Here is a 22,998-nt window from a genome sequence, read left to right as displayed (position 1 = left end):
GCCACAGCAACAAAATCACAAAATCGGTAGCAACAAAGATACAAACAACTTTGGCAAGCAGAAGGTTTGAAATTTTAGATGCCCTGGTGAATTGAAAATGTATAATGGGAAAACTATATATAACTGAGAGCTCTGTAGATAAAGTTTAATTGAAAATCATTCAGTTTGTGGGTAACATATAACATATAACTCCAAATCTATCATACATAATATAATAGTGGTTTGTTAGCAGCTAGCACAAATATTTAATTTAAAGCAAAGTGCAAATATTTACTCGAATTCCGCACATGTATCTTTTGTGCAAATTAAAATGTTGTCATGTGGCAACTGTTCGGAACACAAAACTTCGGGCTCATAATCACAATATACCCCAAATAGGGCCTCAAAGACCTGCTTGCCGTAGTATCGTTGCCGTTGACTAAGTGATGAACATAAATTAGACAAATTTACGGCTCTTGTGTGAGTTGTGCCCTTTGACTTGTCTGCGGGTTAATGAATATGCACATCTACCGGAATGTTGGGTGGGTAAATGGGTGTTTTCGACTAAAAGTAATCTCGAGTGGGCGGTGCGTGGGCTGTTCTGTTCTGTTCTGTTTTGTTGAGTTCTGGATGGTGTGTGCGTGATTACGTGTCTATTGTGGGGAGCGTGATACTTACAAGCACCGGAGCGGGTCTGATCCTGAAAAGCTGCTTGGTGGCATGAGTGAGGGGGGTACAAAGAGAGGGGTTGGAGGGAAGGAGCAGATTGAGAGAGAGTGTGGAGTTATGTTAATGCACTGCGAAATAATTGCATAATGGATTATAGCTACAAACGCGCCACGGAAGGTCGGGTTGTTCCGGATGCCCCCATACATACACACATTACACGCCCATAAATATTACATGGCTGCAAACACAAACCCATTTTTCCCATTACACTGCTGAAGCCTCGTTACCTCATAATATGTGCATAATGCACTCGACTGCCCAAGCTGCGTTTTCGCAGCCCTATTGTTTTGCTTTCGATTTGGCAAAGGAGGATGAAGAGCCCACTTACAACCCCCTTAATTAATCCCTATTGATATTTTGATTTCGCCAAATGGACAAACAGTATAAGCTTTTACACTTCATCGCACTTAATAACCAATAATGCCAAGGTATTTAGATTTAAACTGGCTAATTGTTTAATTACGCAAACTTCAAAGGTAATTAAGTAATCAACTCTATCTTATTCGATATAGCAAGCCCGAATGAAAAGGTGAGGGTTTAATGGTTCTTAACTTTTTCAAAAGCAAATATTTTATCTATACACTTTTCTAACATTATTTTTCCAACTGTAACCTAACTAGAGCTCAACTTCAACAGTGGTTTTTAATATCTATAGACCCATATAGACATGTTCCAAATGAAATGAGCAGGAATTACCATGTTTAGTTTATAGTTTCTTGTATGATTAGTATAGTAATTAGTCGGTCCTAAAGTACGCTAGATATATACACCAAAAGTGGATTGGATCCCGGTTCCATAACTTACCTCGCAGGGGGGCGGAGCGCTGCGGTACGAAGGAACTATCTTGAAGGTAACAGAACCGCGTGCCTCGCGCTGCAACAGAGGGATTAAGATCGGACACATTCAATTAGCAGGTGGTAGGACAAAGTCAGTTCAGGATTTGGGTTAAAGAGGGAGGTGGAACTGGGAACTGGGAACTGGAAGACTGATTGGCGGGCTCACCAGCATTCGTTGCAATTGGCCAACCGACTGGTGCTGCACCGGCTGGCCGTTGATCTCCCGTATCTCGTCGCCCACGTGCAGCGTTGCCTGGCGATGAATCATCCCGCCGTGCATAATCCTGGCCACAATGCACCGCCCGTCCTCGGTCATCTTCAGCGTGATGCCCTGCAAGGGATTATGGAGTTGGTTAGCCCATTGCCGCCCTTTCCCCCATGCCGGAGCTTACCATGGGCTCGTCCGTGTTCTTCTGGAACTGCACCAGTCGCACCCGGGTCACATGCTGCAGCTCGCCGCCCTCGACGTTGTCCAGCTCGTCGCCATTGAGGTAGGGCACCATCGGGGGCGGGGTGACGCGCAGCGCCTCCTCCCCGTAGACATCCCGGGCCACCACATCGTGGCTATGGAGCAGAGCCTAGAAAAATAAGCACAGGTAACGAGGTTAGAAAGGAACTGAAACTTTAAGTAGGTTGCTCCTTCAAAAAAAAAGTTATTCCCCCTTTAAAAAGTCCGAACTTTGATTTATATTAGTCTGCATTAAGTACTTAGCTTTTAATATTGTGTTTTATTTAATCAAGCTCTGAATTTTTCATACAAATTCTTGAAATTTACCCTTTGAAATTAATGCTTTTAATATAGGAAACTATTTACTGACATTTTAATGATATAAAAGCACGCGCCTTAACTGGCATTTAATTTAATAGTTCTTATAAAAAACTTCAGAGAATCTTAATAGCTGAGCTTTGAAAGGTTGAGTTACCATCTCAGCATAATTTATTTGATCATAAAAAGAAGCCATCGAAATTCAAGTTATTTTTGCATGAAAATTGCATTAGGGAATGTCCGCTCATTCTGGACCCGGAAGTAAATGGGTTGAAAGGGAAATAATTTTGATTTAAACACATGCTAGATATTAGAAGACCGCTCCTCGGGGTGCAGGCTTCGGTTAAGGGTTAGCCTAAATTATGGCCGGCAATTAAGCTGGCCGTTATGAGCTCCGGCCGAGCAATGTGGCCGGGCTCGTTTGGTTGGGAAATTAAATTTCCGATTTGCCACGCCTGCCACATCCATCATAACGCCCAAACGAGGGACTGCCGACCGCACAGCACAACTTGTTTACAACATTAACTGTGCGACATTTGTTGCACGGCCACAGTTTGGGGCAACAAGCACACAAACGAGCTGGATAAAAAACACATGGCATCGAGAGGATGAAACGCCCATTTCCGAAAAGCCGTTAAAAGCGGCGACAGCCACAAACGAGGGCACGCACATGACCCCGTGACCCCATGGATAACCAGGGATAACCGAGCGAACGACAAAAATCTGAACAATTTATGGCCACTCACTCCCCCGCGCATTCATACTGCCTCAGCCTGACTTTATACAATTTCGGTTTTAATAAATTATGTTTAATAACACTTTGAATATGTTGCGAAATTAATTTTTCCTGCCCTTGTCCTTGCGTTTTTCCTGAGGAATGGGGGGGGGGGGGCAACAATATCCTGGCGTAGGAATGCCACCAGAAAAAGGAGCAGGCCAGGACCCGAAGCTGGTGCTGAAGCCGAGCCATTGGACTAGGCCATAAAAAAGGATTTTACTGCGATGCCATGCCGTGACACTTGTGCCACTCGCACGCACACAGACGCACAGCAGGCACGCACGCACGGGGAAAAGGACGATGTGCTCAGTATACAAATTTACACTGATCAAAACAATATCAAGATTGAGCTCTCCAAATGGGAAATAATCATATTTGAAGAACCCAACATGTGAACATTAAAAGCTTGAATCCAGTTTGCAAGATTTCAATTAAAGATTGTCTTTCCTTAAAAGGGGATGGACATGTTTATAAACGCTTTATAGGTTAGGAATGAATTTTAAAGGAAGAAATATAGCTTAAAATCACTTGATATGTATCTCAGTAGAAAGACTATTTTAATTCAATTGGCGTCTAACTTCTCATGTTAAAGTAATGGTTTTTGATGTGTCAGAAGAATTTAATTTGAAGGTTAAGTTGTTCTCTCAATATGATGTTAACTTCGATTTTTCGAACGACAAATCTGTACAGGGTCTGTTATCAGTCTGTTAACAGTTTTCAGTCAGATAATATCTAAGATGGCATTCAGAACCTAAACAATCTTCGAAACATACATTTCATTTCAGTGACAATATTTAACTAGACATTGAGAAATCGAACTTAAATAACATTGCTAAACTCAGTATTGGCGTTATGACCCTTGAATATTTTTTAAACATTAAAGGGTTCTTCCTAACTTAAAGCGAGTCCTGGTATGAGAACTTCAAGAAGGTTATCTCATTTGGTTTGTAGGGTATTTATGTCTAAGCACTAAGCTCGAGAAAACCCCAAGTTAGTGTTTGCCATCTTGATGCGAGTGTACATTTACATATATGGTAAGTACAGCTTACGCACCGCCAGCACTTTTGCTCAGTGCCCCCGACACCTTGCCCCCTCAATCCCCCTTCCTCTCGATTTACCCCATCAGGTTCATCCCCTAGCACCATTCATCCCCAATCCACTGGCACTGGCACTGCCCCATAAAAAACGCAATTTTCAACGCTGATGATTACTCAATGCCACAAACACGGGCACGTAGCAGACCCCCACACACACACACACCTACACCCACACCCACACATCTATGCCCCCACACCCACGCCCACAGAAATACACACACTTAGACAGCAGCACGTTTCATTTCCGCCACAGACATTGCTGCTGACATCGACCGCAAAACTCAACTGAGCAGCAGTTCCTCTCTTTCGAAGGATGTCGCTCTCTTGGCGGAGGTTGCCACATGGAAAATGTAAACCTTTCTCTCTCCTGGTTGATTTTCCGCTTTTCCAGCAAACTGCACTGTTCGAGAGCTTTTCGCCACTCGCCACTCACCACTTTTGAGTGAATATCCGCAATGGCGTTTGCATAAATATTTCATAATACTTGGGGGGACACCTTGTGCAGCAGGGGAATCCCCCGAATACTCAGTTGGCTGTGTAAACAAGAATATGTGAATGATTGGGTGGATTGGTGGGGTTCTATCGGCAGGAAGTGATGGGGATTGACAGGTGGTAATCAAGTTTGGGCTTATCGGGAAACATCAATTCAATAATTTCGACGTGTTGGATTCGAAAGAGTCATTTTTCGGGGGGTAGGATATCAAATTTAGTGCGCCTTGCCTTGATTTGCGATGGGGAAATGGAAATAGCTCTGTCGACCATCCTTGAGATGGTCTTTTGATCCCCTAGTAAACATGACAACTGATTTCATTCAATTTTGATCTGTATCGAATGGGGGGAAAAGTAAAGCTATTCGTTTGGGTTGCTCTGAATGTTTTGGGGAAACGGATTTTTTAAATCATTGAGTGAAGAAAGGAGTTCATAAAGAATTTATAAAGATTTGGCTTTAAACTCTAGAACAATAACATTTTATATAAGAAGATTCATATTCCCATTGATTTAAGTATAGTTATAGGATTTCCTTCGTTAATAATTTATCAAGGAACCATTCAAGGTTAGAAAATGTTTCCCAAAATTGAATATGCTAATATATGAATATACTAATAGAAAATGTTATTTTTCAACCTTTTCAAGGAAAATAATAGCGTTCTTCCCTAGTTCGATTTACTGACCCCTTTAAGGACTCACTCCAACCAGAAACGAATCCCATTCCGCACTTGTCTGTCAGCAATTTATTGTATTTGCCCGTTTTGGCAGAAGTTTGCAATCCAATTACGCCAGAACTTCCAACTACCCATTAATGCGAGTTAGAAACACCCTGAAAGACAACCACGCCTTCCAGAAGCCTCAGCAGCCGCAACGGAATTTGACTAAATAAATGGGTAATACAATTTCCCTTTGGCCGGGAAACAAAATTAACTACATCGAATAAAATTTGCTGAACTTGGCAACTATTTAAATGCGGCAGATGGGCCGGAATGCAGAGCCATTTTTCCTGGGGAAATGTTGAAACACCAGTGAAGGATACAAGCCTGGTTAGCTGAAAACCAAGTCGTCGCTTAACGATAAACAACGTAATCTGATTTCACTTAAGGCCCCTGCCTTCCGGCCATGGCCACGCCCACTGACCACTGAAAAGGGGGCTGGAGGTCCATATTTAACACCAAGTTGTTGGACCAATAAAACGGTAAATTTAATAAGCGCTTGACAGGCGCAAAGTTGAGCAGTTAAGTTTAATGCCTCATTAGGCGCTCCGTTTCAGTGACATTGATAGCCAGCGTGGCAAACTTTTGGCCCAAGCCCCCCTCCCCCCCCCCCCCATCCCACTCTCACACACACACACACTAACCACACGCCCACAAAAAAGTGGGAGGCAGCTGCCTCTGATTTCCATGATTAATACTTAAGTGCTTGTTAAAGTTTTGCCCGGGTCCCGAGTTTCGCTGGCTTTATATGCAGATGCCTGTTGTTTGTTGTGGGCCGAGGTCCTGTCCTAAACAATCAGTATAACCCCATCCTAAACCATCCCATACCATCGCATTTCGTTCCAAAAGAGCAGCCCCAAGCTCCATTTGTTTGCTGCTGAGCCAGCAGCAGCCGCATCAGAGCTGAACTCCACCGGCAACTGGACAGCAACTGAAAACCAACAACCCAACATAGCTGAAAAAAATTCCCATCCATGGCCAAAAGCAACGACATCTTTCATTAGTCCCAAACATCCAGATTTCACTCTCACTTTGCACCATTTTCAACTTAGAACCTGAGTGCAGAACTACTGAATAATTCAAGCGGCAAAGTTCTCCATAAAGTTTGCACAAATCTTTGACATCAAACTAACTTTGCAAACAAAATCTCGAGCTTGGAAAAAGGAAATTCAAAGGTACGAGTTGTAAATATTGAAGGAAGTTTTACAGAAATAAGGGAATTGACTCGTAACTCCTGAGAACTAATTGCAGCCCATGTCACTCAGTTTAAAATGGGAGAAAAGCTATTGAAGAACATGTTAGATCTTTAGAATTCCTTTGTGCGTTTAATATTTTAAAGGAAAGTTAGAGTACATACTCAAAAAAGCTTTGCCAGAAAAAATTTAATATCAAAGCATTGAAAGCAATGGGCTGCTAGCTTTATGAATCTAAGGATTAACTTGTCTTTGAAAAAGTTGTGAATGAATAAAAATATTATTTACAAAAAGTCTTAGTTTAAAATTTCGCAACACTTAACTAAGGAAAGTAAGAGCACATACTTTGAAATAAGAATCCTGAGATAACAAAATAAAATTTCCAAGGATTGAATGGAATGGTCTGGTGGATTTTTGAAACTAAAGACTAAGTAGTCTCTTGGAAAAGTTGTGAATTAATGTTGGAAATGTTTAAAATTTTGCAACATTTTGTAATATAAATAAAGCGATAAAAGAATTGAACAGAACTTTAAAAAATTGTGAATCAAAGAAAATATTGTTTATTGAGTACAAGAGAGTAGTATTAAATCCTAGTAAATATTTAAAGTTAAGGCTCCAGATGTTTTTCCCATTAACCATTCGTGGAGTAAACAACTTTTGGCTATTTTCCAGCTAATTTTTCACCAGCAGCAGCTGAGTCAGGTCATTGTTGTCCGGGGAGCTGGTCATTTTTCCAGCTTTATGCTAAGCCACTAACCAACGGACCAGTAACCTCCGACCACCGAGTGTCCACCAACCACCATTCCAACCCACCAGTTGTGGGCGAGCCTAGAACCGACCACACGAACGTTATTTGTTGGTTTTAATAATTACACAGCCTGGCCAAGGGAAAGATGGATGGAGGATGGGTTTTGTGGAATGCCAGGAAGGATATTCTTTTTTTTTCCCCGCCGAATGAGGGGAGGAAGTGCTCTAGGATTTCGGTCTCTTTAATATTCCAGGCCACACGTCAATTACACACGTACGCGCGACTGGGAATGGGCTTCCGCATCCATTTCGGGGGTTTTGGAGGTGGGCTGGAAAAACAGACAGCAGAGGGCAGCCGTTGACAGCTGAATCATCTGGATTAATGCCGAATTTTAATTAGTACCAGGGGCACTCGCCAGTGGCAGAAACTCAGCCTCCCAGCTCCATTACCGTCTGGGCTTCGTTTGTTAATCCCTTTTTGCGGCGGAGCCAGCTAGGATAGTTCCCACATTTAGCACCTTATCGGGTTTGGAGCAGCGACAATGACGCCCGAGGTCGGGCCACAGATTAAGTGCACCCCATATGTGTGCCGACCGCCAAATGAATCTTCTCCGGCTTAATTAATCCCTGCTCATTGCCGACTCTTCACGTAAAAGCAGGTGAGAAAGGCCTACTCGAATTAAACATACCTTTTAAAAAAATATGTTAAAAATTATTCAGATTTTTAAGAAAGGGGACTATACAAAATATGACAGTAAGATTTACTTTAATGAGAAAGCATTGGACTTCCAAGTGAAGGAACTCTTTAAAGAGTGAGATTCTATTGCTTTTAGAAGATGTAAAAATTAGCTTATACTTATATCCAAATTTTTATATTGAATAAGGAGTTTTACTCGAAGAATAAATAAATAACATAAGCCACATTTTATTTGTGTACCCAAAATATTTGTTCTGTTTAATATCCCGAAAATTGGTTTAAAATTGGGTGTCGTTATTTTTTATTACTCAATACGAAGCAGGAAATAACAAATACCAGAGCCATGATAAAATGATAATTGCTGTTTGATATTAAAACAAAATGTGGTAATATATTGTGTTAAAGCCAAATATAGACATTGATAATTGCTGTTTGAGTTCAAAATAAAATGTAAATAACCAATCGATGAAGTGAATTTTAAATAAAGAAAACCAAACAGTCAAATTGTTGTTTGATTTCGAAATAAAATGAATAAGGTTTGAATCAAATTGATATTAAATGGGATGTTAACCGTATACACCCTTGAACTTGAAGGGTAGTGGGTATATGGGGGCGCTCAAAATAAAAGCTGTTTAAAGTTTGAGGTGATGTGTGTTTTGTGTGCACCAGGCGCCTGTCAAGCTGTCAGGTCTGGCTCACATCTCACATCCAGGGCTCTGGGCTCTGGGCTCTGGGTTCCCCGAATCCCCGATCTCAGTTCCCAGTAACCAGTAACCAGTAACCAGTTTCCAACTTCCAGCTCAGGAGACCGAGCATTTGTGGGCTGGCCTGTCTGTTTCGTGTCGCGTGTTCGGCGATAAGCAACAGCAGCAGGAGTTTCCCAACTCTGCCCAGCATTTCCCAGCCTTTGCCTGGAGTAACCCCATGAAACTTGCGAAACGAGCTGCTATCGGGGACTTATCACTTGGGCGAACTTATTGTTGCGGTCCGGCCGTCTTCACTTCCACCCACCTACACAAATATATCCGGTTGGGTTCGATGCGATATGGAATAGGATACGATTCTGTTGCTGGGCTGGCAACCACCGAGACACAGTCTTACAGTTAACATTGGTCTCCAATACACAACATTCACCGTATGACTATGTCGGGGTAATTGAGCGGCATCCTTTCTTCGTTCGTCGGCGGCGGCTAACACTTCCTGCCTATTAGCTGGCATTATTATTGACAGACAGTGGGTGTCCTTTTCTCTTTCCCCATTTCCTCTTGATGATGATGTTCGACGATAACGAAGACGATGATGATGATTATTATTATTATGATGATGCTGATGCGGCGGGGTGGTATTGATTGACAGGTGGGCTCCCGTTTCAGCGCCAGGTAATAGTTGGCAGGCTACCTTATCAGCCAAACAATGGCAGCGACATCCTCCCACTCATCATTCAATTTACCGCCACGCCGAAAAATCCATACAAATAAATATTGATATTTTCACAACAAAAGGTTTTTCCGTTTTTCGGTGTTGCCGGTTTTTGGTGTCGTGTTTTGGTTTTTCAGCAGCAAACAACCACAAATATCCGGTGCGTGCGTGCATATTATGCATTTATCGTTGCCATCTATCAGCGGTGCAAAGGAAAAACGGAACTCTTTCCCCTGGGCGAAACATATTGTCATCGCTTTCATCTCCCACCATTCAATTTCACCCCCTCTGCCTTTCTCCCACCGCCAAACACTTTGAAAAAAATATGGTTTCTGCATATTAAATATGCTTTTTTTTCCCTGTCTGAATATTGAACACATGGCGCACCTTTCAATTTTTCCCTCAATCTGTTTTAATTTCCCCCCAAAGGTTTTTTCATGTAAATAAATCTTCTTGTAATGGCATTGAATTGAAAAATTGGAAACCTTGTAACGGGAAACACTTTTTATCGCTTGTAAAAAATTGTTAATGGCTTAAATATGTTGCTATTCAATTACACGTTTGCCTTTTTAAGAGTTGTGTTATTTTCTTCCTGCTTGTCTATAAAAAACTGGTCGTTTTCTATTTTTTTACAGTTTTAAAGTCCACATTTTAAAAGTTAGACAATTACTTTAATAACTTAAAATAAAAATTATACTAAAAAAATATATATAATAAGAAGCTTAATAACTTAATCCTTGGACTTAAAAACATATCGTGGTTGTTTTTTTAAATATCTTCAAGGTTATTTAGACAATGGATTTTGTGGTGTATATAACAATATACCGATTTAAGGACATCTTCATTTTCTTTTGCGGCTAAGGAAATACGTTTTTGTAAGTGTGCCATTTCTCACTCGCTCTTCATTGTGTTCGTGTGACTAATGACGCCGTTAGGTAGGCAACACTTTCTTCGCACTTTCATAAACACACACACAGACACCCACGCAACGGGACACTCACATGCAGATCTGCATATGTAAATGTAATTTTATAGCCCGCCTTGTCTCCCTCTTGTTCTTTGCTGAGCTGTTCTTTGTGTGTAAACATGTGTGTGTGTGTGAGAACACACATTATTATTTTTGCACACTCGACACATTGCCTATGTGTGCGTGCTTGTACATCATCCGCTTATGCGTGTGCGTGTGTGTGTGAGCGGCATGTAAAATTTGTTTATTCAATTTCAACTAGGCAAACAACGCCGCAACGGCTGCAGCGGCACAAAGGGCTATAACTCACTTTCGTAACAAGTAAACTAATTATTTCTTCACTTTTTCCATACTTTCTTCTTAATCCCCGCCCCTTGTACGCTTTTTTTGTTCTTCTTTTTGTTTTGTTTCGCTCAAGTTGTTGTTTTATGCTCGCCTTGAAAAAAGGGGCGAAATGTCCTGTGGAGGGGGAGGTGGGAGAGGGGGGGGGGGGGGTGTGTGTGGATTGTTAAATTGCAAAATAATGTACACACTTGCTGCTTGTAATCGCCCTTGTTGTTGTTCTTACAGGCTCTAACTGCTTGTTTCAGGCCATTGTGCTTGTTCATCATCATCGGCATCATCAGCAACGTCATCATTGGCACACACACACACACACAAACACACATCCTTCGCAGGGTGGACCATTCACATGCGAAAAGTTTGACAATTTAACTCGCATTACCTTAAAGAGCTCGGGTTTGCCATGCAATTAACATATATTATATACATATGTTCTAACCAAATTTAATTTAAAATTTGGGGCTTTGAAAAAGTGTCTTTTAGAAAAATTACTCATACGACACGTAATCCAGTTAACAACTTGTTTGATCTTCTTTTTTTAACACACATAACAAAGTTGACGAGACAACTCACTTAGCTAATATGTGGATTATTGAAAATTTACAAATATGTTTCAAATTGAATTTTTAAAAACTTAAATCTGTAAATTTTTTTTGTAATTTCTTGCCAGTCACAATTGTTACTTACATTTTTAACAAAAGCAAAATATTACTAATACGACAAGGAGGTAAATCAGATTTTACTTTGATTATCAATGATCTTTAAATAATTTTATACTTTTTAATCAAGTCTCAAATTGTTAACAGTGTTTATATATATGTAGATACCATGGCTTAGTTTCGAAAACAGTTTAATCTTGTTTTTAACATTGGACTAGACATCGGATTATATTACAACTTTAGTCAGTAACAACTATTTTTCAAAATATCACAACTTGTTTAAGCTTAAATACAATTGTAAAATCTGAAAAACAATTTATTTTTTAGCCAAGTTTGCGTTGTATCGATTGATTAGAATATGTTTCTGCTTATAAGCCGATGTCAGCTCATTAGACCAAGAAAAAACTGCATCTTTTGAAAACCGTACCTGTTTTAGCACTTTTTCTTTACCAAAAAGTGACTTTCAAAAGACAAAGAGTGAGTCCCAAAATTCGACATGCATTTAAGAGCCACTCTAATGCTCTCACACAAACATCCTCGGGCGCAATTAACGCATTCACAAATGAAGAGTGTCAAGGCTTCAGTCAGTCAGTCAGTCAGTTGGACCATCGGTCCACCAGTCCCTTTGTCATTTAAGCAGTTTTCGTCCTTCCTTTTCCATTTCCTGGCCCTGTCTTCGCTTTCTATTCTTCGGCAGCTTTTTTGGCCTGGTACCCCCGAAAAAAAAGTGCTGCTCAAGACCTTCTATCAAGATAAAAGTTTTTGTACGCCTGCCAGAGGGAATGCTAAATGTATGACAACACTTTCGTGAATGTGTGTCTGTGTGTGTGGATGGGTATGTGCGGCATGTGGCATGTGGCATGTGCCACACGCCTTGACGGCCAACATCAGGCAGGTGTAAGTTAGTTAGTCTCGGATCTTCACCTGCCCCTTCCTCACGGCATATTACAAATTCTCTCATGCATTGTGGCATCAAATTTGAGGTACTTAGGCAGCTAATGTTCGCGATGAGAGAAATTTTTGGAATCATTTGTTGGATACTTAAGATAAAACACCAGCAATATGTTTACGGGACACTCCTCCAGGGAGATAATCAAATGAAATGGTCGTGACTTAAGGGCTTTTTGACGAGTAATGCGACAGGCGAATCTATAGATATGAGTCGTTAAATTTAAGCTATTTTGTAAAAGGTTGTGGGAAATTAACAAGAATATTTGACCCTTATATATTATGTTTTTGTGTATCTATCAATCAAAAGATATTAAACTTTAAGTATTGGGTATATTTTCAGAACCTGTACGAAACCTATAGCTTTACTGGTTTTGGCTAAGCGTTTTAAATATATAGGAGGTTAGGAACTTTTGCTCTTTTTGTTTACTAAACAAAATCTCTATCCTGACCCAACGTTTTCGTAGCACATGTTTTTATAACTTTCCCTGGCAATCTGATAAATCAGCATTTTTGCAGAGATCCCTTTTGATTTGCCCAAAAGTTGTCCGACAAAAACAGAAAAAGTTAAAAACTTTGAGTGTTTTTGAGCCTCATTTACCTTTGAAAGGTTGTCAGGGCAATGACAAGTGAACTACCCATATTAAATACTCGAAATCATCGAAGATTCCCTCCACGCTAGAAAACTTTTTCATCAAGGCCTAAGAAAGTTTTCGTCTTTAAAAGAGGATGCTTAACTTTTGGGCCACTCCATTACGAGAATTTAAGTCGCTTTCTAAGCTTTATGTAGTGCAGAGTTTTCGTTATGAAGAAAGTGCGCTATAATATTCCTTTTTAAAAAGTTAAAACTCAATTTAAGGCGTTGGTGACCACACCTTTTGCTGGTTGCCCTTGGCGAAATGATCGGGCCTATGGCAGCATAACGAGCCTATTTGCTATGCCTCATGCCCCAGGAAACCGCCCTGTGTTCTTGTGTAATATTTATGTAAATTCTGCCCTAGCGCAAAAATTGAAAGGCGTAATGGTCCTGGGTCGAAAAGGCCTTTGTAGAGGCACAACCCCTCCAAAAACCCACTTTGCATATGGACTCGCTCAGTAACTTTCGCCTTGTGCGTGTGTTTCGCTCGGCTTCTCATAATAAATGACAACGAGCATATTATGCTCTATAATCGAGTGGAAGGGAATTATTTTGTGTGAACTAATTGCATTAGTGACATTCAATTTGATGCTAGAAAGAAAGGATGAGGGAAAAGGCCAAAAAGAAAAGCGAATCAGGGAAAACAACGTTAAATGGCAATTGTCACAAAAGGCCGGGATTTCTGATAGTCGATCCCCTGTCGCTGTTCTAGTTTCTGTTGCCACATCGTAGTTTATGCCCTACCCTGTTTTTGTCCTCGGCGCAGTCAAGCAAAAACCTGCGCCTGTCGCTGATTTAGGAAAAGCGACCCGAACCCCAAACCAAAACCCAAAACCCCAAGCCCCAAGTCCAACCCAAAAGGACCAGGAAGGACCCCAAACCGAGGCAAAACAAAAAAAAATAGAGAAAACGTAACCGGGTCACCGCTTGGGCAATCATGTGAATCGAGCTCTTTATAATTTGCAAAACTATGTGAGCTGCCGCAGCGAGAGTTGCTATGGATGTTCCTTTTGTGTTCGGATTATCTCGTCAGAGGAATGAAAATATAAAATGAGGTGCCCATTTAATGGCATTTTAAGAGGCTTTTAAGTAGCCAGTTTCTCTGCGTTCTCAATGGCAGCTTTCTGCTTAAAGATTACACACACAAAAATGGGCAACTCATAAAGCTGCTTTGATTGACCACTGAATTTCTTTATCTTCGAGAACCACTTGAAAACAAATAAGTTAGCAATTGCAAGAAGTAACCCTATAAACCCTATAAACCCATAAAACCCCCCTCGTTGTCCTGCGTGATTTGTTTGTGTTAGTGCGCTTATGCGGTATGCGTACAATGCTGATCTTTTGTGTGTTTTGTTGGGCGAGTGGGCTGCCCAAAATGGAAATAATCTTACATGTCGTTGACACATTTCGGAGCACTGCCAAAGTGCTGGGTTTCCGCTTAGCGTTGCTTACCTGCCGATCCAAAAAAAATTAAGTAAGCCATTTTGGGAAGAAAAAAGAGAAAAGAAATAGCCATAAGTCAGGATTCGATATATAAAGATACCAAACTACTTAAGTTAATATAATATATATATATATACAGTTTCTATATATATGGCAAACTCAAAAGCGCAATAAACATTTTGTGGCAAGCTGAATTAGTCAACGGATTTTAGCGACTGATTGGGGTTTTATGGCCGGTCAACCAGACCTCGAATAAAATAGATTTATATCTTGTATGGGGAAAAAGAACCTTCCATCATCCTAGTTAGCCATCTCAATCTCACCTGGTGTCCGGAGCAGATGGAGCCATTTGGAACGCGCACGCGGAACGGACTGTGGACCGGGCAGGAGGTGCGCGGTCCCCACCTGGTGGCCGCCGCCTGTTGCAACGACAGGGCCGAGCTGCAGGGATTGAAGAGCGCCGGCGGCGGCGGTATGCTGATCGAACTGAGGCCGCTCATGCTGCGGCAATGACCGCTGATCCCGGCATCGACGGCGGCAGGGCACTGGGGCACACTTTGACCGCTGCTGCCGACGCCGCTGCCGCTCATGCCGCTGCTCCCGCTGCTGCCCAGCAAGGACATGTGCGAGCCACCGGACATCAACGATTGTGATGTCAGCCCATGATGCTGGCACATGCCAATGGGGGGCACTATGCCACCGCTTATGCCACCGCAGGAGGTCACGCCGCCGCCGACAGCATTGGACCATTGACCCGCCTGCTGCGATGGTCCGCCCGCTCCAGATCCTGGCGCTCCAGGTGGCCCGGCTCCAGGTCCGCCCGCTCCAGATCCAGCCGCTCCTTGTGGGTCGCCGCCGGCGCAGTAGTGATCCACCGTAAAACTGTCTTGGCTACCAGAGCATTGCAGGCGATGCGGGGGCGGTGGCGACGAGTGGCGCGGATAAATGTTGTATCTGTTGTATCTCGACGGCTTTCTCCTGCTTTCCCCGGCCCGTTCTCTGGCACTTTCTAGCCCCTTGATATGTGGTTCAGGCCAGAGTTTATTGCCAATGCAAGCATTGCTTTTCTCTAGATTTTAGTTTCTGCTTTTGTTATCAAAGCTTTTTTTTTAAATATTTCGGAGTGGCCAATCAATCAGTTTTTCTCTGGTTTATATATTTTATTAGACTGCCTCTGGTGATCACAGCGTTTCCATCAACAACAACTTTTTTTTATGATTAATCAACAACAAGAAACTGGGGGGCGGGGGGCGAGAGTTAAAAGTCTACAACAATTTGGTTTTCTCGGTTTTGTGGTTATTATTGTTGCTGTCTTGGTTTTTTAATTGTTATGTAAATTCTGTTGCTATCACTGGTGAATCATGTGTGAGTGTGCATCTCCAATCCCGGCTTCCCACGACGCTGAATTGATGTGTCAATAAATTATTGTATCCTTTTTTAATTGAGCCTGCCTGGGCAGCAAATATATATATTTTCTTTTTTGGTTTAAGCTATTTTAAATGCTCGAGTTTATATGTGCTGCAATTGATGCAATTAACTTGTTCATCACAATTGTAATTAATTTGTTGTTTTCTTTTTGGGTTTTAACTTGGTTTTATTCTTTATAACTGAGTTCTCTATATAGATGTGTGTGTTTTTTAATTTGATGCAACTTTTAGAATTTAATTTTGAATTGATTTTGTTTGGTTTTTTGGTTGTTTTTGGTTTAGCTTTTATATTTTCAAATTTTCTAGCATGCGATTTCTGCAAAGGAAAATCGTTGAAAAGCTCAAAATTTAACGAAATTTATTCGACTGGGGGAGTGTGTGTGTGTGGGATTGAAGGGGTGTTAACTATATACAAACTCAGCACAGCGGGTAAAAGGAATGTCGGGTTTAAGGAATTTCAATTTAATGTTGCATACGCAGCTCAGGAGCCTTTCTCGAAACGAGTGTTTGCCCATTTAGTACAAATAAATTAGATATTTAATCCCTTAGACAGGCACCTGTACAATTGAAATTAGTGAAACGGTAGGCAGAATCACATCCCCCCATTTACTTTAAATCTCCACCCCCAAAAGCAATCAACATAACAGATGGGAACCAAATGGAGCGTAATATACACTAGGGAAAATTGATTAGGGGAAGAAAATCCTGGAAGAACAAATAAAAAAAAATCATATCCAAAAGAGTCAAAATCCAAAAAAAAAAAGAAATATGGAACAACCTTCAAAATTCACTTATATTAATAACATAAAGTGGAAGTTTTGACCCTGATAAATTTTCACTGGCTCTCTTTATAACTATAAAACTACAAAATATGCGCTAAACAACCTGATGAATTTGTATATTGTAAATACTTTTCATAAATCCATTATCCAGAATTTACCATTTTTTGTTAGTACATAAAAAGTCTGAAGTCATTGCTTTTAAGGGACGAAAACCTTACAAATCCACTTCTATTAAAAAATGTAAAGGGGAGATCGTGAAATTTCACCCTATTAAATTTACCCTTAATCTTTTTATAACAATAAAATGACAAAATATAACTTAAGATAAACCTGATAAAATATAATACTGTAACTACTTTACATAAAACCATTTTAAAGCTTTAATCAATTATTCTCAGTATATAAAAAAACGAAATCTCCGTTTTGGAGCCCTACAACTTTGTATTGTTTCGCTGCAGACAGCTTTCTATTCCGCGCCTCGTTTTAATTAAACCCACTGTCTAGGCAGCTGAAAATGTGTATTTTATATGCCTCAGAGATAAAAATAAAAATTTACAGTATAAAAACCTGTGTTGAGTCCCTGGGGGGAGAACACACCGAACTTGGTGGGGTGGCACAACAGAGCTTTTTATCTAAACGGTTCCAAAAGGCAATCGTTTGGGGAGAAAGCCTTAAAAATAAAAATAAAAAGACCCGAGGGCGGGGAAGAAAACAAGACTGTGAAACAAAAAATACACAAAAAAAAAGTTGAGAACATGGAACTCGGGAAATTATAGGCGGTAATAAAGGCAGGAGGGCAGCAGAGGGATACAGAAAGGCTGGAGATAAACAGGTCCTGCGAAGGATCTCCATTGCCTGGCAATTCCCTGGCGACTATCGGGACCGCAGGCGGAGACTATTTATGCTAAATAGTTTTCAACAAATTCCACACTGACTGCCGAAAGTCTGCCATCGCCGCTGCCATCGAATTAAATTAAAACGGAATTGTGAATGCTTAAATAATATTCGCATAATAAAAAGCCATCCCACCGAAAGCGGGTGGCGTTGAAATGTTTGCTTTTGGCGCAGCTTCCGCTGAATGCTAATGTGCCACATGCCGCCCATAATTGAATGGGAACGTGCCCGTCTCGTCCTGGCTTTAACCTGGGGCAGGAAGTCAGCCAAGGACGTGGGAGCTGGAACTTTGCAGCGGAACATACGCGTTCAAAATAACCAAATTCAATTCATAAAAGATTCAGAAAACCAACAAAGAAAGTATGGCCAAAACAGCGAGAGACTCTGCAAAGTCTGAAAGAAAGAAAGAAAGCGGAACCAAGAGCCGCAGCCAGACCAAAAAAAAAAAGGTAAAAATAAAAACAGTGAACGAAACAAAAACTGAGTTGAGGTAAAGTGAGTTGTAGCAGTCTATCTGGATCCTGAAGGGCCACTACTTTGGGGGCCTGGAGGACTCCCCGTCTAAACCACTGAGCTGCACTTGCTCCTTGCCGGAGTAGCAGGGATGCGGTCCTGATGAATTTCCAAGTAGAAACGGGGAGAAATGAAAACGAATTGCGAAAAAGAGAGTAAATAAAACCTCACAAATTTTTCATGCACAGTGGTCGCTTTGTTAAGCTGGTAACTAATGGTCACCGGTTTAGTTTTAATTGGCCATGAATTCACTGCTTTTTGGCAAAAATAGTTTTTCATTTAATTAAATTCGTAGTTATAAGTTTATAACAAGGAAAGTTAATTGTAGAAAGGCGAATAAGGGTCTTCAATTTAAGGGATTTATCTTATGAATTAAGTGACTTTTGTTAAATATAATTTTAAATTTAATTTAATTTATATTCAGAAATCCATTATGAAGAAAGAAAATGTAGAAAAACTTCAAGTTTAGGGAACTGCTCAGTCAATTTAAAGTTAATTTAAAGGATTTTTCCGTTTGTTATACTCAGGAATATTCATGAATATAAAGGACTTATGTTTTTAATATATTTATAATTATTTATGTATTTAGCAATTGTAGGTTAACATCTAGTGAATTTCTTATTTAGAATATTGAATTTAAAGGATTTATATTTATATTAGGTATTACTGAATATTATTAAGTTAATTAACTTAGCCGAATAAAATGTATTAATTAAAAGGTTGGTTATTATTATAAATAAATCCCATCTTTAAAATAAGAACTTATCAAAAAGAAATGGTATCAAAGGGAGTACACAGTTTTATTTTAATTAAATAGGCGTCAGGTATATTTTGCTTATTAGGGCCATCAGTCCTTATGAATATTACCCCCTTTTTTAAATGATATCCTTTCAAATGGCCTGCAATGGGACTCCTTTAATCAATTCCTTAGACTCACAACTCTAGATATGAACATTCTAATTTCCCCGCGACCACTGTAGTTGAATTCTCTTGCAGCTTCTCTTCGCTTTCGCCCCTTTCTCCCCTGCTTTCCCCAGTCTTTGTGTATATATACACATTTTTGATAAGGCAAACGGAAATGGCATAGGAAGCGTTTGTCGGGGGCTGGGCGAAAAGGGGGCGGGGCTGGGCTGTGCTGAGTGCCAAAGTGAAGTGAAGCGAACTTCAGTTTGTTGAGGAATTCAAAGTTTGCAGGTGGGTGGTGGTGGGTGGGTTTTGGATTTTAGGTTCAGGTGTTCTATGCTTTTCTTTTTTATCTTAGTACTTACTGCAACGGAATGTTGTTGTTGCGCGTATCTAACTCGTTGTGTTGTCTGTGTTTTTAATTTTTTAAGGTTTTTGTCTGGTTTAATCAATTAAAGAGTACATATTTTCTTTATTTATTGTTTTAGTTGATTTCTCTTGTTGCTTGCACTGGCTGTAGATTTTTCGGGGTAATTAGTTGTTGTTCTGCACCGATTTAATTTGATTTACACCGCTGACAACGGCACACACACACCGCAAAGACACTCGCACACACACACACACACACACAGATAGAGGTAGGCGAAATGCGATTAATTTAATTCAATTGAGGAGCGAATTTTGGTGGCGCGTTCGTGAAATCATTGATAATCGTTTTTGGCAAATCGATTTGGCAATGCGGTCGAAATGGTTTCTCTGCTGGCGTCGCTGCCTTTTATCCTTGTTGCGGTTGTTGCTTCTCCAACGGAGAGAAAGTACGCTCTCTCTCTCTCTTGAGAGAGCAGAAACTCCCACACATACACACCAGGAGAAAAGAGAGGGAGCGGGGTGAGCTTAAAAAAAAGGCAAGAAGCTGACCGGATCGGACAAAATTCAACAAAAAAAAAAGAAAAGGAAAACCAGAGGCTGTAAAAAAAAAAGTTGCCAAAATGACCACGCACACTTCCCCCCCCCCCCCCCCTTTCCCCCTTTGCTTTAATGTGTGTAAGAATTTTCCTTGTGAAAATCAATGCTTTTCGCCTTTGCCACTTTTTATGTTGCCTACTTTTTTGCGCGCAACTTTGTTGGATAACGAAAGTGTGCACTGCTTGCAATTAAAAAGTTTTTACTGTCTCTTCTTTTGGCCATCCAAAACTTTAGTTTGTCTGCTTTCGCCCGATTTTCTTGGCCTTTTCTTGCGACTTTTCCTACTTTTTGCATTTCGCTGCGCCGTATGGCAACTCACTGGTGTGTGTGAGTGTGCGTGTGTGATGGTGTATTTTTTTCGTGTGCAGCATCTGTGTGTGTGTGCGTGTGTGTGTGCTGCTGCGGGCGCTGCTTGCTGCTGCTGCGGCTACTGCTGCTGCGGATGCTGCTGCTGCTGCTGCTGCTGCTGCTACTGTTGTATACCCGTGCTGTCCAGGCAAGGGCTCGCGTTAAACTGGCACAGAACCAGTCAGCAAGGTGCACAATTATAGACTGAATCCTCGAGTTCTGCCAGCATCCAGCTGAAGTCCTGGCTCTCTCTCTCTGTCTGCACTGCTTCTTGTCCTTGCTCTCTCTCCTGGCCTGGCCTTGCTCTCCTCTCTCTCCCTCTGGCACTCAGCTGAATGCAGCCCCCTGGCCCCAATCAATTTCCTGTGCGCGAGCAGGACAACTGGTGTCTCGCTGACTTGGTGGCCTGACTTTTGCGCTGCCTTGCTGAATCTGTTATTGGGATGCAGGATGCTGGCAGCGACGCCGGCGGCGACGCCAACTGCGACCGCGACTGCTGACATGCGCAGTAGTTGTCTCTGTCTAACAGCCACATTTCTCACTCATTGGCAATCGCAGACGATTTCGCTGCTGCACAGTGGGCCCAAAGGCATTTATATTCGGTGTAAAATTTTACTTGTAATAAAATTTGAAGTGATACAACCACTTTGAGTTAAAAAAAAATGTATTTCAAATTATATCCTTGGAGAAAAATGTTTGTTTTTTGATATTTTCATTTTAGATATTTTACAATTTTTGTAATTTTAGCATAGTCTTTAAAAAGAAATTTTTTAAATGTAAATGTTTATACAAAAATTACTTTATAATTACCTAACTTAATTAAAAATTGTATTATTTCTTTGACCAAAATCGAAGCCCAATTTATTAGCAAAAACATATTAATCATACGCCACGTGGACCCACGATTAGCCATAAGACGCTGCAAATCATGATAAAAGCTCGGTTATGACCGCAAAACGGCAGCCATCGGTTTTAGAGCCGACAAATTGGCCAGATAGGCCAGTGTGCTCTGCCACCGCCTTTTCGTCAAACGCGCAACGTGGCGAGAGTGCAAATATTCGTAATTTATGGCACAACGTCTGCGCCACGTAGTCGTTAACCCAATCATTGCCAGCGTCAGCGCTGGCGTCATCATCGGCCTCAGCATCATCAAATTCTGCATAGCCATCATCATCATCGTGGGCATGAAAGCACATCAACGTTTCATCAGCGGGCTGCAGCTGGCCAAAAACTTGGCCAAAATAGGTGTTCTATGGCCAGCAGAGTGGACCTTAGTTTTAAGTGTACTTAAAGGTCATAAGAACAACCCTTTTGACATAGGACATAAAAAATCATAACAATACAGGCTTTTAAGGTGTATCACTCATACGCAGTGTAGACCTCTTTTCTTATGAAGCATTCGACCTGGCTTACGTGGCGTATGGGTAATATTTTATTTTTATTGATTTTTAAGTAAAAAAGGTTTGAATATATTTTTGCATACATTTTTTCTGCCCACTCAAGCTTTATAACAAGGTATAACAAGTTTTTAAAAAGGAGGTTGAAAACCTATTGGAGAAAAAATATGACAAATTAACTAATTGAAGGTAGAACTTCCTATGCTCCATATTAATCAAGATATAACTCTCTATCAAATTTGGTGTAAGTTCTGGGTTCCTAATTACCCCAGATAGTGGCCCACCCTAGAATCCTGGCACACAATCACCAAGACACTCAGACACTTGCCAAAGAGGATGCGGGCGTGTGGCAAAAGGATTCATTGCCAAAAGAGGAAGACGCAGCAGTGGCAGAAGCGGCAGAAGGTGGAAAACCGCAACCTAATTACATGTGGTAGGGCCCCAGCTATCCATTGGGGCCAGGCAAACACACAGAGGTAGAGTGGAGAAAGGAGAAAGGAGAAAGAAGGCGGGATAGCAGGGGGAAATGGACAGACAGTCGGAAAGACAGCCCCTTTATGAGTTATGAATCTGTGCTGAGGCACAGCAAATATTTATGGAGCGCTTGTTGTGAATAGCAGGCCAACTGAAAGTGGGGTTTTGGCAGAGGGCGAAATGGGGATATGATGGGGGAAAGGACAAGCGAAGAGTCCTTTTTGGGCAGGGAGATCGAAAATTGCTATACCCTTTAAGGTAGATGGTTTCCATGGCAGCTTAAAGGAAAAGTTTTCACTACATCTTTATGTTTTAATAAGAAATCTGATAGCCTTGAATTGTTTGGCATTTAAAAGCAACCAATTAGGAGCATTTGTATGGAACTTAGCTAAGATAAATTTAAGATAATTAGAATGGAATTTTCCAGAGCTGATATTTTATGGTTAGAATAAATATATATTAGGTTTTAATAAGAAATTTGGTAGCCTTGAATAGTTTGTCATTAAATTATTTAAATTTGAATCATTGGAAGGGAACTCGGCTAACATAAGCTCAAGATATTAAGAAAGGAATTTTCGAGACCTGATACTTTATGGCTGGAATAAAAATATATCAGCATTTGCAATTTTGCAATAAAGAATGGGATACCAACACATGGTGAATTTCATAATAGCCTCGCTTTGCAGGGCACTAAAAAGCTGCAGCGGCATCTTTTCAGCCTCGAAGGGCACAGAATGCAATTCAGACAATCGATTGATTCGCAAGGACAAGAACAGCAGGCCTCACACGAGCTTAACGCGCTGCACAGCGGGCTTTTAATTAATGCAAAATAAAGCACCTCCCACTATCTGA

At 40.9% G+C, this 22,998-nt stretch overlaps 1 protein-coding gene across 10 annotated transcripts in view; it reads right to left on the bottom strand.

Annotated features, from left to right (window-relative positions):
* LOC119560709 (peripheral plasma membrane protein CASK) overlaps positions 1 to 22,998 on the bottom strand; it is a 43,834-nt gene that overhangs the window by 6,188 nt on the left and 14,648 nt on the right. For 3 of the 10 annotated variants that reach the window (XM_037874306.1, XM_037874310.1, XM_037874315.1), the window contains 4 exons: positions 1,937 to 2,122; positions 1,711 to 1,875; positions 1,513 to 1,581; positions 658 to 687 (listed from right to left, as the gene is read on the bottom strand). In XM_037874306.1, coding sequence (XP_037730234.1) covers positions 658 to 687; positions 1,513 to 1,581; positions 1,711 to 1,875; positions 1,937 to 2,122 — 450 coding nt within the window. Of the gene's footprint in view, positions 1 to 657; positions 688 to 1,512; positions 1,582 to 1,710; positions 1,876 to 1,936; positions 2,123 to 14,390; positions 14,452 to 14,765; positions 16,186 to 19,326; positions 19,478 to 20,410; positions 20,475 to 22,998 lie in introns of those variants that run through there. The other 7 variants (XM_037874307.1, XM_037874311.1, XM_037874316.1 and 4 more) reach the window with 4 other exon arrangements.

The sequence above is a fragment of the Drosophila subpulchrella genome, unplaced genomic scaffold, assembly GCF_014743375.2.
Source record: "Drosophila subpulchrella strain 33 F10 #4 breed RU33 unplaced genomic scaffold, RU_Dsub_v1.1 Primary Assembly Seq354, whole genome shotgun sequence".
NCBI classification, from domain to species: Eukaryota; Metazoa; Arthropoda; class Insecta; order Diptera; family Drosophilidae; genus Drosophila; species Drosophila subpulchrella.
This window is presented reverse-complemented; position numbering and strand designations above follow the sequence as displayed.